A 13,590-nucleotide genomic window follows, 5' to 3' on the forward strand; every position below is an offset into this window, starting at 1 on the left:
ACAGGTGGGAAAAAACCGAGGCTCAGAGAGGTTCAGTAACTTCTCCCAGGTCACACAGCATCAAGTGGCCTAGCTAAGGTTTGCACTTGGGTCTGACCTGATACCCAAGCCCTCGATGGAATGAGGGATCATGAAGGTAAGAAAGAAATTTGAGGCATGGAGCCCATCCCCCAGAAGCTTTTCATCTTTGTGTGGAGGTGGGACATGGCAGTCAACAGTCAGGAAGAGCTATGGTGCAGAGTGAGGGGCTGGAGAAGAGGCCCAGGGAGGTACCCCAGAGGAGGCAGTGGCCTGAGCCCACCCTGGAGGGATGGGTGTGGATTTAGATGGCCTGATGTGGGGAGGTAAGGGCATTCTTGATAAGGCCACCGCAAATGCAAAGGTCTGGAGGTGGGAAAAACCATGGCATGCCCTGGGGCAGTGGTGGAAACTGGCTTAGGGCCCCTCCCCATCGCCTCCCATCTGACCTAGAAAGGAATGTTATGGAAATTAAATAACAGGAAAAGTTATCTAAGGTTAAGAGCGGGTAAGGAGTTCCTGTCGTGGCTCAGCAGTTAACGAACCTGACCAGCATCCATGAGGACGTGGGTTCGATCCCTAGCCCTGCTCAGTGGGTTAAGGATCTGTTGTTGCTGTGAGCTGTGGTGTAGGTTGCAGATGCAGCTTGGATCCTGAGTCACCATGGCTGTGGCTTAAGCCAGCGGCTATAGCTCCGGTTCGACCCCTAGACTGGGAACCTCCGTATGCCATGGGTGCAGCCCTAAAAAGACAAAATGCTACCCCCCTCCCCCGCAAAAAAACAGCGGGTAAGTCGTGGGACTGGGCTTTGAACCCATGCCTCTGCCAGTCACTGCATTCAAGCTTGCACTGGAATCTCTGCTCTGCCACTTCCCCACCCAGCTGTGTGTGAAGCAGGCCCTCATCCTCCCTGAGCCTGTTTCCCACCCACCCCAGAGTTCGGCGACCAGGCTGAGAGGAAATAGGTGCCCAGCGTGGGCTGGGCATGCTGGGGGTGCAACGGGTGTGCTTCTGAGGAGGTGTCACCTCCCCCCGCCTCCAGGCTGTTGTTGAGGGAGCGTGGGAGACAGGAGAGGCCATGGAAACATGACACTTGTTCTGGGTGCCAGCGCCTGGCTCAAGGACCTGCTGGCAGCGGGAGAGTTGGGGCCTTGGGAGGGGCCCCCCCGGCCTTGGACACCCGCCCCAGGTGCCGGGGCCCCAGGAGCCCTCGTTGTCAGGGGATCCGTTTCTTGGGAAGCCTTGGACCAGCTCCTTGTCTCTCTTCTCTCCTGCCCAAAGATCTTTGGATCTTGACCTTTAAAACTTAAGTAGGGGCAATGCAGAAGTACAAAAGGTTGGTTGTTGAAAATTCAAACTTTGCGAGAGTGTATAAGGTGTATAGAAAAGTGTTCCCTCACCCGCACCGCTTCTTCTTTCCCGTCCCCAAGTGCAGCCAGCATAGGGTTTTGGTAGCCTCGTTGGGACTCTCCTACACTAAAAGATCGTGGCTTACTGATCATGTATGTGCTTTATAATTGTTGTATAAAAGTAGCGAATGTTAGAGTGGAAAGCTCCCCAGAATGAGGAGTTGGGCGCATGGGACACACCCCTCCAGGCTGGTTTGTGGTTCTCAGCCACAGGCAGCTTTGCTTGAGGGCGCACTGGGTAAAGTTCGAGACATTTTTTTGGTTGTCACAACTGGGGAACTGTTTCCCCAGTTTGCTGAGGAATGTGGAACAGAGATGTTCCACAGTGTCCTACACTGCGCAGCACAGTCCCCTCCACGGGGAGTCTTCCAGCCCCAGATGTATGTCGTGGTATGCGTGTTGTGTGTATACAGTTTGTATGTATGTAGTATGCATGTCATATGCATGTTGTATTGTGCAACATGTATATTGCATGAATGTTGAATATGTGTCACATGTATATAGGGTGCATGTATGTGTGTGGCATGTGTGTAGCATGCATATAGTGTGTCTGTATGTAGTATGTGTGTTATATACCACATTGCCACCTGTATATAGTATGTATTGTGTAGTTATTAATATGCCATGTGTGTGAAGCATGTATGTGGCATGTATTTAGTGTGTGCATGGTCTGTACTGCTTAGGTACATCATTGTGTGTTGTTATTATGTAGTATTCATGTGGTATGTATGTATGTTGGATGTATATAGTGTGTATTTATGTGTGTAGGCACAGATAGGTAAATGCATATTGTTTTATGGAGACTTCGCAGCATTCTACAGAAAATCTCACAACTTGCTTTTTTCATAAGTATAAAATTTTTTGGAAATTTTTAATATAATTTTTTTTGGTCTTTTTAGGGCCACACCTGTGGCATATGGAAGTTCCCAGGCTAGGGGTCCAATGGAGCTGTAGCTGCCGGCCTACACCACAGCCACAGCAATATGGGATCCGAGCAGCATCTGCGACCTACACCACAGCTCACGCAACACCGGATCCTTAACCCACTGAGTGAGGCCAGGGATCAAACCCGCATCCTCATGGGTTTGTTAACTGCTGAGCCACGACGGGAACTCCAGATTTTTAATATAATTTTTAAAGATTACTTTCCATTTACAGTTATGACAAAATATTGGCTGTATTCCCCGAGGTGTACAGTACATCCTTGGGGCCTATCTCACATCCAGTAGTTTGTGCCTCCCCTCCCCCATCCTTATATTGCCCCCTCCCCTACTAGTAACCGCTAGTTTGTTCTCTACATTTGTGAGTTTCCTTCTTTTTTTTGTTATATGCACTAGTTTGCTGTATTTTTTAGATTCCATACATAAGTGATATGATACAGTATTTGTCTTTCTCCGTCTGACTTAACTCACTTCGCATAATGCCTTCCAGGTCCAACCATGCTGCTGTGAATGGCAACATGTCATTCTTTTTAATTTCGTTGTATATATACCGCATCTTCTTTATCCATTCATTTGTCCATGGACACTTAGGTTGCTTCCATACCTTGGCAATTGTAAATAATGCTGCTGTGAACATTGGGGTGCAGGGATGTTTTCGAGTTAGGGTTTATGTTTCTTTTTTCAGATATATACCCTGATGACTTCCTTTTTAAAATTTAACATAATCGTGCATACATAATGCATAATCGTGCATATACCTAATATGTAGAGCATAATCACCTTTTTATTTTTAATGGCTCCCAGGTATTTTATTATGGGTCTGGGCCCAAATGTTTTTATCCAGACTCTTGTTGATAGACATTTGGATTGAGTTGAGATTTAGGGCTTCATTGAGCATCTGGAGGCACAGCTTTGCTTCCTTGGGTGAGGATTTCTTGACTGACAGGCAGTTCTGCTCGTGAGCCCCACACGGGGTGTGTGACTGCAACTCAAGTGATTCCTTCCTTCCTCCCTCCATCCCTCCCTTCCTCTCACTCTTTTTCTTCCTTTTTCACTTAACGTTCATCAAAACTTTGCCCCAGGCCCGATTATAGTCTTCCATTTAATCAAATGATTCTGTTTTCCTTTTGAGGGAGAATATCTTCACGTGACTCCAAAAACACAAAGCAGAAATTCCCCCAGACCTGGCATTCTCCATCTTCCCATTCCTTTTCATCCAATAATCATATTCCTTTCTGTCCAAATTCTTTTCGAGTTTCTTTACAAAAATACAAGCAAATATGAACATATAGTCTTATTTTCGCCTCCTTTTCCCACAAAAGAGCGCATCCTGTACAACTGGTTGAACCTTTGGCTGCCTGCAGGAGTAGCCCAGGGCATCCTAAAAGACAGCAGGGCAGGGGCCTCCCCTCCCCCAGACCACTGTGGCTCAAGTCTCTGGGTGGGGCCTGCCTTTGTTAGTCTTAAAAGCTCCCCTGGGGATTCTTGGGTGGAGGGCCCCTGCTGAACCCACAGATCTGCCACCTGCCTTTTTTTTCCCCTCCAGATAAAGCATCTTGCAGAGTTTGTGCCTTCAGCCTGCAGAGAGCCTGCATCCTCATTATTTCTGATGGCTGCATAGTAGAGCAGCATGGGTGATATTTCCCATCTCCTAGTATTTACAAACCACGTATGTGCAGGTGTATCTGAGGGTTCAGAATGGTGACTGCCCGTCCAAGGAGGGGAGGGACTGTGATTTCGCCGGACCGTGCCAGCATGCCCTGCACTGGAACTGTACCAGTTCACGTCCTGTCGTCCCCCTCATCTTGTCGCTTGTGTATGAGGCCATTTGTACTTCCCTCCTGTAATCAGCTTGCTTGAGTTCTGCCCCTTTTCTTTTGGAAGAGGAGTTCTTTATTAGGAAGATGAACGCTTTCTACTTTTATGATTTGATTTTTCCCTGGAAATAGCCCCCAACTGCAAACAGGGCAGATCCAGCGTTGGTCAGACCTAGCTTTGTGACTTATCAGTTGTGTGACAGCAGGAGCCTTGCCCAGCCTCTCTGAGCCTCAGTCTCTTCATCTGTGAAGTAGGAATCCTGTTTGCCTCACGGACTTGCTGGAGATTTATCCTATAGTCTGGCGCCCGGCTCAGGGCCTGACGTGAAGAAGGTTTGAGGATATCCGAGGGGTGCACTTAGGGTCAGCCTCCATTGTGCCATTCATTGAATAGATGTACAAACGAACCCAGTGCCAGGCTGCCGCATCCAGCGCTGCAGGGCAACGGGGAATCCTGGAAGGGGGATGGTGCGGTATAACAAAACACACAAGACTCTTTCTTCTACATCTAGAAAGTGGGGGACCAGGAGGCACTCCGTTCAGCAGAACAAAGGCGCTGGGCTTTAGCCCACAAGACTTATTAAGGAAGGTGCCATGTGTAGATTTGTGAGCATGAGCAGGCTGAGGCAGTGACAAAGCTACCGCTTAGTGAATAACAAAGGAAACTATTAGCACTGGTGCATCCCTCTAGGGCGTAGTGCAGCTGCTCATAGAATAGCTTGGTTTATGCATAGCTCCCTTATCTTGTCTTTGAAGGAGACCCTGTACTTTAGAACTCTGTGTCAGCAGATATTTGCCTTCTGCAGAGAGTTCAGCAGTTCAGTGGTCTCCAACACCAGGCCCTGTTTTGGGTGCTGGGGCTGCTGGGAGGGCCCAGTCCACTGTGTCAGGCTGCACACGGCAGCCACTGGCCACGTGTGGTTCTTTACATTTAAATTAGTTACAATTAAGTAAGGTCCGAAGTTCAGTTTCTCAGTTGCACTGGACACATCCACGTGCTCCAAAGCCACAAGGGGCCCATGACCATGGCCTTGGGCAGCCTTGATCGAGAGCATTGCCACAATCGCAGAATGTTCCAGTGGACAGCGCTGGTCCAGAAGGGCAAGCACAGTGAGTGGGTGGGGTCATTGAGAGAATGGTAAGCCCCGGGGAGATAGAGTAACCTCCCTGTCACCCCCTTCTTCTAAGGGGTGGTCTCACGGGAAGGGACCTGACAGATGCCAGGTGAGCGATGCTTAAAAAGACCCAGGCCGGTGAAGGTCTTCGGAGGGAGGGGTGGGGGGAGGGGAGGCAGAAGCAGCCAGAGAAGAAAGCCCAGCAGGGGGATGAGTTGGTCCTGGGGATGCTGGAGGGACCACAGTGGGCCCTGGGGTGCCCCCCAGAGCTGAGACGGAGAGGTGAGGAGGGGCTGGAGCATAAGGGAGCTAACAGGTTCACCACCTGTGTCTCAGGGAGACCCCTGGCTGCTCCCTGGGTGAGGCTGGAAGCAGGGAGGCCAGTGAAGAGGCTGCCGTGGTCCTCAGACAAGAGGTGACAGGGCTTGCATCACAGTGGTGGCCATGGAGGGAGGAGTTTGCAGCAATGAGGTACAGCTTTATTGAGATATTATTAATGGCCCATGGAAGTCACCCACTTAAAATGTACAATCGATGGCTTTTAGTATATTCACAGAGTTCTCCAACCATTATCACACCCAATTTTTACATATCTTCATCACCCCCCACACACCCCGGAAAGCCTTGCACCTACCACGCAGGCATTTCTTGTTTCTCTAATACCCTCCAGTCCTGGGCAGCCATTCATCCACTTTCTGTCTCTATAGATTTGCCAGAATAGGCATTTCATAGGACATTTCATATAAACGGAATCACACAATATGGGGTCCTTTGGGACTGGCCTCTTTCACTTCGTGTAATGTTTTCAAGGTTCATCCATATTGTGGCATCTATCAGCACTCCCTTCCTTTTATGGCTGAATAACATTCTGTTGTGTAGATGTGCCCATTTTATTTGCCCATTCGTCAGTGATGGGCATCTGGCTTGTTCCCACTCTGGCTCTTACAGGGGATGCTGCTCTGAACACATATGTACATGTTTTTGGGTGAACCTAGGCCTTTCATTTCTTTGGCTTTATACCTGGGAGTGGCATTGCTGGGTCATATGGTAATAACCCCAGATTTCACCTTTGAGGGACTGCCAGACTGTTTTTCAGAGCAGCTGTACCATTTCACATTTCCACTAGCAGTGTACGAGGGTTCTAATTTTGCTACATCCTACCAACATTTGTTATCATGTGTCTTTTTAAAAAAATTGTAGTTGATTTACAATGTTGTGTTAATTTCTCCTGTACGGCAAAGTGATATATATATATGTATCACACACACACATATACCATATACATTCTTTTTAAAATATTTTCTTTTCCACTATGGTTTATCATAGCATATTGAATATATAGTTCCCTTTGTTATAGAGTAGGGCTTTGTCGTTTACCCATCCTACATGTGATAGCTTACATCTACTAACCCCCATTCCCAGTCTGTCCCTCCCCCAATCCCCTCCCCCTTGATAACCACAAGTCTGTTCTCTATGTCTGTGAGTCTGTTTCTGTTCTGTAGATAGGTTCATTTGTGCCATATTTTAGATTTCACATATGTGATAATCATATGGCATTTGTCTTTCTCTTTCTGACTTCACTTAGTATGATAATCTCTAGTTGCATCCATGTTGCTGCAAATTGCATTTTTCGTTCTTTTTTTATGCCTGAGTAGTAATTCCATTGTGTATATGTAAACCTCTTCTTTATCCATTCATCTGTCAGTGGACATTTAGGTTGTTTCCATATCTGGGCTGTTGTGAGTAGTGCTGCTATGACCATGGAGGTGCATGTATCTTTCCCAGTTATAGTTTTGTCTGGGTATATGCCCAGGAGTGGGATTGCTGGATCATATACCGTAGTTCTAGTTTTAGTTTGTGAGGAACCTCCATACTGTTTTCCATAGAGGTTGTACCAATTTACATTCCCACCAACAGTGCAGGAGGGTTCCCTTTTCTCCACACCCTCCGCAGCATTTGTTATTTGTAGCCTTTTTAATGATGGCCATTCTAACCAGTATGAGGTGGTACCTCATTGTAGGTTTGATTTGCATTTCTCCAATAATTAGCAATCATCTGTCTTTTTTTTCTTTTTAGGGCTGCACTTGTGGCATAGGAAATTTCCAGACTAAGGGTCAGACTGGAGCTACAGGTGCCAGCCTACGTCACAGCCACAGCAATGCGGAGCCAAGCCTCGTCTGTGACCTACACCACAGCTCATGACAATGCCAGATCCTTAACTCACTGAGGGAGGCCAGGGATCAAACCTGCATCCTCATGGATACTAATCAGATTCGTTTCTGCTGTGCCACAGCAGGAACTCCCTTGTTTTTGATCATCTGTCTTTTTGATTCTATCCATCTTAATGGATGTGAAGTTGTATCTCATGGTGGTTTTTTTAAAAGTTGAGATATAATTCATGTTATATTTCTTTTTTTCTTTTTTTTGTTTTTTGTCTTTTTAGGCAGCATATGGAGGTTCCCAGGCTAGGGGTCCAATCGGAGGTGTAGCCGCAGGCCTATACCACAGCTGCAGCAACGCCAGATCCCAGCCGTGTCTGTAACCTACACCGCAGGTTACAGCAACACCGGATCCTTAACCCACTGAGTGAGGCAAGGGATCGAACCCACAACCTCTTGGTTCCTACTCGGATTTGTTTCCGCTGCGCCATGAAGGGAACTCCCATGTTATATTTCTTTTTTTTTTTTCCCCAAATTATTTTATTTTATTTTGTCTTTCTGCCTTCTCTAGGGCAGATCCTGCGGCACGTGGAGGTTCCCAGGCTAGGGGTCCAATCAGAGATGTGGCTGCCAGCCTACACCAGAGTCACAGCAATGCAGGGTCTGAGCCGCATCTGCGACCCACACTACAGCTCACTGCAATGCCGGATCCCCAACCCACTGAGCAAGGTCAGGGATCGAACCCGCAACCTCATGGTTCCTAGTTGGATTCGTTAACCACTGAGCCACGACAGGAACTCCTCCCATGTTATATTTCATAGTAGTTTCAGATGTACAACATAATGATTCAGTATTTATGCATATTGCAAAATGATCATGTGGTTCTGATTTGCATTTCCTATTAAGCATCTTTCTATGTACTTACTGGCCATTTGAATAACCTTTTTTGGAGGAATGTTTATTCAGATCCTTTGTCCATTTTAAAATTGGCTTGTTATTTTATTATTGAGTTGTAATTATTCTTTGTACATTTTGGATACAAGTGCTTATCAGCCATAATGATTTGCAAGAATGTTCTCCCATCCTGTGGGTTGTCTTTTCACTTTATTAATGGTGCCCTTCAAAGCACCAAAGTTTTTTTTTTTTTTTTTTTTTTTTTTTCTCTCTTTTTCTTTTTAGGGTTGTGCTTGTGGCATATGGAAATTCACAGACTAGGGGTTGATTTGGAGCTGCTGCTGCCCACTACACCATAGCCATGTCAACACCTGATCTGAGCCACATCTGCAACCTACACCACAGCTTATAGCCATGCCAGATCCTCAACCCACTGAGTGAGGCCAGGTATTGAACCCACATCCTCACGGACACTGTGTCAGGTTCTTAACTTGCTGAACCACAATAGGAACTCCTGAAGCACCGAAGCGTTTCGTTTTGATGTAGTCCAATTTCTTTTTCTTTTGCCACTTGAACCTCTGGTGTCATATCTAAGAAATCCATGCCTAATCCACAAAGGTCATGAAGGTTTAAGCTTATATTTTCTTCTAAGGGTTTTTTCCTTTTGGCTCTGACATTTAGGTTTTTGATCTATTTCAAGTTGATTTCGGTATATGATGTGAGGTTTGCAGCATGTTTCGAAGGCAGAGTCACAGCTTTGCTGATGGGGTGGAGAGAAGAGGAGATAGAGGGCAACCCGAGGGACTTGGCCTGCCAACTGGGTGATGGGTAATGCGGGGAGGAGTGATGGAGGGGAGGAATCCAGAGGCCTGTTTGGGGCATGTGAGGTCTCAGATCAGTCTGAGCAGGGAGTAGAGATGGTAAGTGGGCAGTGAAGTCCCAACACGGAGAGACAGGATCAGGAGTCTTTCATGTGTAGACAGGATTTATTGAGGCCATGGGGTACGATGAGAAGTCCCTGAAGGAGTGATGTGGCATAAGAGGGGGCTCTGGAGTTCCCATCGTGGCGCAGTGGTTAACGAATCCGATGAGGAACCATGAGGTTGCGGGTTCGATCCCTGGCCTTGCTCAGTGGGTTAAGGGTCCGGCGTTGCCGTGAACTGTGGTGTAGGTCGCAGACGCGGCTCAGATCCCACGTTGCTGTGGCTGTGGACTGGGCCAGTGGCTGCAGCTCCGATTGGACCCCTAGCCTGGGAACCTCCATATGCCGAGGGAGCAGCCCAAGAAAAGGCAAAAAAAAAAAAAAAAAAAAAAAAAGAGGGGGCTCTGTGGCTGGCCTGGGACACACCTGTACGTGTCCCTCTGGGAGGCAGGGATCCTGAGAAGGAACAGCCTGGAGGTCAGAGGAGAACCAGAGGGTCTCCTACAACATCAAAAACGAGGCTGTGGGGCAAGGGATCAGGAGTCCAGCCTTGCTCTTTCCTCATGCTGTGTGTTCTTAAGCTGATGCCTTCCCTCTCTGGGCTTTCTTTCCTTTGTGCAGAGATGGCGTGAGGTTTGTAAAATCTGCCTTCCAGAGTCCTGTGTTTACTGCCTTGTGACTGTATCCTCTTATATATAAAAATGACAGGCTTCACACCAGCATACCTAGTCTGGTCGTATTCGTGGACCCTTTCTCTCTGCATATGTGCACATGTGCACGTGTGTCGGGTGCATGGAAAGATGTCAAAGATGAGGTCACCCAGAGCTGCCAGTGGCAGTAATAAGGCTGGTTAACATTTAGGGAGGGCTCCCCATATGCCAGGCATAGGGCAGCCCAGGGGAAGCCAGCCAGGTTCCCACAGGTCTCACGCACATCCGCCCCCTGGTGGCAGTACTGAGTCACAGCTTTCCATGTGCAGGTCCTCATTGGGTTCTTTCCTGAACCTAGAAGGTGAGAAGGATTATCATGGGTCTTTCCCCACATGGGTCAAGGCTCAGAGAGGTTAAGGCACTCACCTGGCTGAGAATGGGCTGAACCCAGACCCGTCGATCCCACACATTACCTCTCATCACTGAGGTGGGCTGCCTGCCCTAGGATGAGGGGTGGGGGGCTGTGTCCAGTGCTTAATTTTCTTCTTCACCATTTTAGGTACAGAATGGACTCTTTCCACATGATGTGTTCTTCCTGCAAGTGGGGAAGCCCCAGTAAAGTCCTTTTCCTGTGTCCTCTGTCTCAGGTGCTGCTGCGGGACCTCGGGAGGGAGGGTGCCCTCCAGGACAGTGAGCCGCCGCTCCAGCAGGTGACCCCCACCACCACGGGCCCCAGGAGAAGCCGCAGCTTCTGCAAGGACAAGAGGAGCGGGCCTTTCGTGGTGAGTGACACCAGCGTGGACGGAGCAGACACCATAGGGAATGTATCTGTGGGAGAGTCCAGGCTGGCCTGGGGGCCCGAGGAGGATGGGGACCAGCAGGTGCCCGTCCAGGAGCCTGGGCTGAGGTTCGTGACATGGAGGGTATTTGGCGGCTCTGCCGGGCCCACTGCAGAGGGACAGCCCCTGCTGCTGGGCCCAGAGCCATTAGGAGAACACACGCTGGGGTCCGAGAGCTCTGGGTTCGAATCCCAGCACCATCTCCTCCTCTCAGCCTCTTTGAGCAATGTACTTAATTTCTCTGGCACTTCAGTTTCTTCACCTGGAAAATGGGACAGTGATTCCTGTTTCGTTCGCACCGTTGAGAAGATGGTGTCAAATTGTTCGGGGCTCAGCTCATAGTCATTCAGACAGTAACCCATAGGGTGGTAATGCGGGAGCAGGAGGAAGGCGGTAGTAGCCAGATCCGCAGCCAGGTCGTCTGGGTTCACATCCTGGCTCTGCATGCAGATGGACATCCGGCCTCAGTTTCCTCATTGTAAAATGCGGATAATAATAGCATCTGCTTCACAGGGCTGATGTGCAGCTCAGATAAGATAATGCAGGAAGTGTTTAGCTCTGTCCTGGGTACACAGCAAACACTTAAATAACTGTTACGTTACCATGATTACTATTATTGTTCTTGTTTTCAAGTCTCCTTTTGGCTCTCACTGAGCTCTGTCTCCTTGGCCAGCATTCCTCCCTCTTAGCCTCTTTCCTCACTTGGGAAAGAAGGTGAGTAAAGGAAGCAACAGGATCCTGGGGAAGCCTCCTTCCCCAGTGCCTAAGTGTCCCCAGCTTCACCACTTCTGATTTTCTGTGCTTTTTTTCTGTTTTTTTGTTTGTTTGTTTGTTTGGTTGGTTGATTGGTTTTTTGGGTTTTGTTTTGTTTTTGGTTTTGGTTTTTTTTTCATTGCTTGTTTGTTTGTTTAACTTTCGTCTGTGATCCTTGGAGATCTGCTGAGCTCGGCACTTGCTCCCGAAGTCCCTTCTGGGCCCCAGAGCCCACGTGGGGGCCTCTGAGATAAGCCTTTTTAATGAGGCAATGCCAGTTCTGTTCCTGAGGTCACTTGATGACAGGGCTCTGTGCATTTCAGTGGCATCTGTGCTTGGTCTCCAGGTCTCTGAGATGTGGGATCCTACAGCATTGAAATCCTAGGTCCATTCCATCTAGCTTTATGGCCACAGATAAGAAAACTTCACTTTCCTGAACTTCCGTCTCCTCCTCTGTAAAGTGGAGTAAAGATGCCTTCCCTGGCAGGGTTCTTGCTGAGACCTGATGGGAGAGTGAAAAGGCCCGATTGTGGGGCTAGAGGTGATGGTGCCTGTGGTGGGATTCAGACCTGGGCTGAGCAGCCCGGAAATTCCTCAAGTGTCCAGACCTCAGCCACTGATTTCTTTCTGACCCTTGTCTCCATTCCCTCTCAGATGGCACTGACTCAGCTTATCTAATTGTCCTTGAGCTCTATGTGTGTGTGAGTGTGTGAGTGTGTGAGTGTGTGTGTGTGTGTGTGTGTGTGTGTGTGTGTGTAGACAAAGTTTATGGAAGGAACAGAATTCAAGCCCTGACTTTTCTTTTGTCTTTTTAGGGCTGCACTCGCAGCACGTGGAGGTTCTCAGGCTAGGGGTCCAATCGGAGCTGTAGCTGCCAGCCACAGCCACAGCGACTCAGGAGCCAAGCTGTGTCTGTAACCTATACCACAGCTCATGGCAACCCCAGATCCTTAACCCACTGAGCAAGGCCAGGGATCAAGCCCACGCCCTCATGGATGCTAATTGGGTTCGTTAACTGCTGAGCCATGACAGGAACACCCAAGCCCTGCCTTTTTATAGTCTCTGCTTGCTGGCTCCTCTTTCTGTCAATGAAGAGCCTTGGTGGAGTAATTGGGTGTCTCACCTGGGCTCCCTCCTTCTGGCTTCTTAGGCCCCTGCCACATCGTGCCTGCTTAATTGCCTCTCGTGGGTGGGATACTGAGCTTGAACCAGACAGAGATGGGGCCCCAGATCAGTTTCCCAACTTTCAGGACAGACACCTGCAATTCCAGGGAGTGGCCACCAGAGAGTGATGGTGTTCCACTTGCTTTCTGATGGCTTCAAAAGCCTACTGGGTGTGTGGGGGGGAACCTTAGCATTGGGGTTCTAGAAGTTAAAAGAAGTGGGTTTGAGTTCTGGCTCTGGCACTGTCAGTTGTTTTTTCCTACAGTCTCTCGAAGAACTACTTATGGAACAGGAAGCTATCCCCAGTCTTAGAAGTTTTTTGTTTTTTTTCCGTTGCAGAATCAGAGGCCAGGTGAGGGGAGGCGTCCTTTGCGATGCCCCTGGCCAGTGCTCTGTGCTCTCTCTCCCTCCCCTGCTTCCTTCAGGGGCACCTTTAGGACCTGGGTTCTGCGGGGCTGCCAGCCTCCTCCCTGCCTGGTCCAATGGTATTGGTAGGCAGGCTCACCCTCTTCTCATGAGGCAAGCCTCTGGTCTGCACTCGGGCAGGAATCATCAGACATGGTGACTCAGTCCTGGACTGCGACCTTGGGTCACAGTTCACCCCAGAGGCCCCTCCCGTGACCGCAAAGGCCCAGATTCACTGGCCATGGAGGTTCCCTGTGATGAGGCAGGTGGGCGTCCCTTTGGTGACCTCAAGAATGTTCTCCCATGCCCCCAAACCCATTGGATGGCATCTGCTGACTCACTGAGTGACTAGCTCACCTCCCCTGGTCCTCCTTTGCACCAGATCCCAAGTGAGTGGGCCCTGGAGAGTCTCCCACTCAGTCTCCTGGGGTCCACAGTCCAGGGGGCCCCGGAGCTGGCCCTGGAGGGTCTAGGAGAGGAACAGCACATTGAGCGGTGTGGGGG

At 49.0% G+C, this 13,590-nt stretch overlaps 1 protein-coding gene across 6 annotated transcripts in view; it reads left to right on the forward strand.

Moving 5' to 3' along the window:
• Window positions 1-13,590, forward strand: part of KIAA1671 (KIAA1671 ortholog) — a 213,786-nt gene that overhangs the window by 82,258 nt on the left and 117,938 nt on the right. For all 6 annotated transcript variants that reach the window (XR_014826448.1, XM_084994628.1, XM_021073316.2 and 3 more), the window contains exon 5: window positions 10,573-10,707. Coding sequence is in view for 5 of the 6 variants with exons in the window: in XM_084994628.1 (XP_084850754.1) it covers window positions 10,573-10,707 (135 nt within the window). In the remaining variant the exon portion in view is untranslated. The remainder of the gene's footprint in view (window positions 1-10,572; window positions 10,708-13,590) is intronic.

Source organism: Sus scrofa, chromosome 14 (assembly GCF_054392235.1).
Source record: "Sus scrofa isolate SSC_HxYL_T2T_F1_AM1 chromosome 14, Sscrofa_HxYL_maternal_Yorkshire_Landrace_v2.0, whole genome shotgun sequence".
Taxonomy (NCBI): domain Eukaryota; kingdom Metazoa; phylum Chordata; class Mammalia; order Artiodactyla; family Suidae; genus Sus; species Sus scrofa.